The sequence below is a fragment of the Manis pentadactyla genome, chromosome 13 (assembly GCF_030020395.1).
Source record: "Manis pentadactyla isolate mManPen7 chromosome 13, mManPen7.hap1, whole genome shotgun sequence".
Classification (NCBI taxonomy): Eukaryota; Metazoa; Chordata; class Mammalia; order Pholidota; family Manidae; genus Manis; species Manis pentadactyla.
Window position 1 is genome coordinate 19076825 of NC_080031.1, and position 2275 is coordinate 19079099.

Consider the following 2275-nt stretch of genomic DNA (forward strand, 5'->3'; position numbering starts at 1 on the left):
TGAGCAGGATGATTCTGCTTCAGTTGGACCTAAATGTGGGAGGAGAGAAATGGAGAAAAGCATGTCCCAGACAGACAGAACTGCATAACAAAGCACAAAGGGAAAGTATAACCTGTTCACAAATGAACAAAATAGTTACAGCACTCAGTTTGAATATGAAAGGCCAGTTATTTGTAGTATTTATTCAGCGGTTGTGTACCAGGTACTAAACTAATCTTCACAAAACACCGGTGAGGTAGGCACTATAATCCCCGTCTGACATATAAGGAAACTAAGGTTTAGCAAAGCTAAGCCAGTTGCCCAGTGATACACAGACTGCTAATCCGCAGAGCCAACAGACAAATCCCAGTATCTCTGACCTCAAAAGTTATGTATGCCCTTAGAAAAGAAGACTGCAGTGAATGGTGAAGACTCTTAGATGGCATGCTAAAAGATTCGATCACTTATTTAGGAAACAAAGGGGAGACATTAAAAGTTTAAAACTTGACAGGGTCAGGCGTGTGATCCTGGTGGAGGTGTGGGGGATGGCGGGAAACGTGAGCATGGGAGAGCAGCTAAAATACTCCCCCAGTCGCCTAGATGGACTCTAAAGAAGGCGTGAGCTGGGGCAGCGGCGTCGGGAACCACGCGGGACCTGAGGGCCACCAGTGAGGGCGGTGAGAAGCCGTGACCGCCCGGCTGGCTTCCATTCGGGAGACGTCTGAGGGGCCCGTGAGACATCTAGTTTAAACAATGAGCATGACGTTCAAGAAATCAGTCTGGCGGAAAAGAGAGATTTGCTATTTAAAATGGCAGGGACAGATCAGGTTGCCCGTGAAGGCTTGCTTAATCAGGAGGCAAGGCCGAGAAAACAGAATCAAAAGAACTAAAACAGATCGTGTAAGAATAGAGTAATTTATCCTCCATTTGCCCCATGGTCCCAAGCACATAAACCAGTGAGAATTATGCCTGGGCTTGCCTGGGGTTTGCTGGGCTTACCCCGCCTTATCTCTAAACATCCCGACCCTCCCCCAAGGCAACAGGCTGAGCAGATCCGCCACAATAAAAGGCACCACGCTGCTGCCCTCCGCTCTCTCTGTCTCTCTGCTGCCCTCTCTCTCTTTGTCTCTGTCTCTCTGTCCCCCTGCTCTCCCTGCTCTCTCTCTGCTCTCTGTCCCACTGCTCTCTCTGCTGCTCCCTCTCTCTCTCTCTCTGTCTCCCCACCCCCCTCTGGTGCAGCCAATCTCTCCTTCAGATAATAAAGTCTCTTGCGTGGGCCCGTGTCTCCTTAGTCGTTCTGGGTAAGGAGGGTCGCGGAGAGATACCCTTTCAGATAGGACCACATGAGCCCCTTCCCCGACGTGACTTCACTAAACTGAGCCTACTCTAGACCGGCTAGCCGATGGCCGCAGTGCACAGCCGGGACACTCGGGGAAGCGGGGAGCCGAGCGCCCCACCCCCACCCCACCAAGGCCGCGCGGAGCGCCGCAGCCCTGCCTTCCCGACTCATGGCCTCGCCTCCTCACCCGGGCTGAGATCCAACGGGCACCAGGGCTGCAGGCCGCTCGCGAGCGCCGGTAGTGCCACCATGACCGCGGGGACACCGGCTCGCTCTTCGGTGGTCAACTTTCAAAGCTCGCTCCCGCGCGCGCTCTGAGACGTTCCTATGGTCCAATCACAACCTTGGGATTTTCCACCGACCATTCCTCGTGCCCAGCCGTGTTCACTCTTTAACCAATCGGCAAGATGTCCCGCCGCATGCGCAAAGGATGGGGCGGGACCAGAACTGTGGACTGAGCAAAGGTGCGGCTGTGTTTATTTAGCTTCCCCTTTAAGGTAGATATCAAGAGTTAAGGCAAAGCCCAATAACATCTTTCTCGCCTTTTCTTCCTTAAATGAGACGACACTTTAAAGAGAACTCGAGACCGGATACTTCCTGTAATAATTGTTACCTTTGCCCCCGTCAAGCGACATTTCCCGTGTCAAAAGGCTATCTTTACCTCGTCAGAGAGCAATCCGAACGTCGTACATATCCGGACTTGGATGGTAGCTAACGTTTATCGAACTGTAAAGCAATAAAGGAAGAGCGGTGGAGAAAAACATTCTGAAAGGACATCTGCAGTTTTACTGTAGGGTACATCTGGTCCCAGATTCGGGAACCAGGCCGCGGCCGCCATACCAACTAAGGGAAAGACAGGCCTTCCTTTTAGCACATGCGCAGGGAGTCCACCTCCGACGGCGAAAGCGCCGGGTCCCAGGCGTGCGCATGCGCGCGGTATGTCCAGCGCGTCCGAGA

General features: G+C 52.9%; 1 protein-coding gene across 3 annotated transcripts in view; it reads right to left on the reverse strand.

Annotated features, from left to right (window-relative positions):
- The window catches only part of NCAPD3 (non-SMC condensin II complex subunit D3), an 87975-nt gene extending 85805 nt beyond the window's left edge, over positions 1–2170 (reverse strand). The window contains exons 1-2 of one of the 3 annotated variants that reach the window (XM_036930046.2): positions 1980–2170; positions 1506–1772 (exon numbers count right to left, since the gene is read on the reverse strand). In XM_036930046.2, coding sequence (XP_036785941.2) covers positions 1506–1569 — 64 coding nt within the window. In that variant the 5' untranslated portion in view covers positions 1570–1772; positions 1980–2170. The remainder of the gene's footprint in view (positions 1–1505; positions 1773–1979) is intronic. The other 2 variants (XM_036930045.2, XM_036930047.2) reach the window with 2 other exon arrangements.
- Positions 2171–2275: the final 105 nt, after the last annotated feature.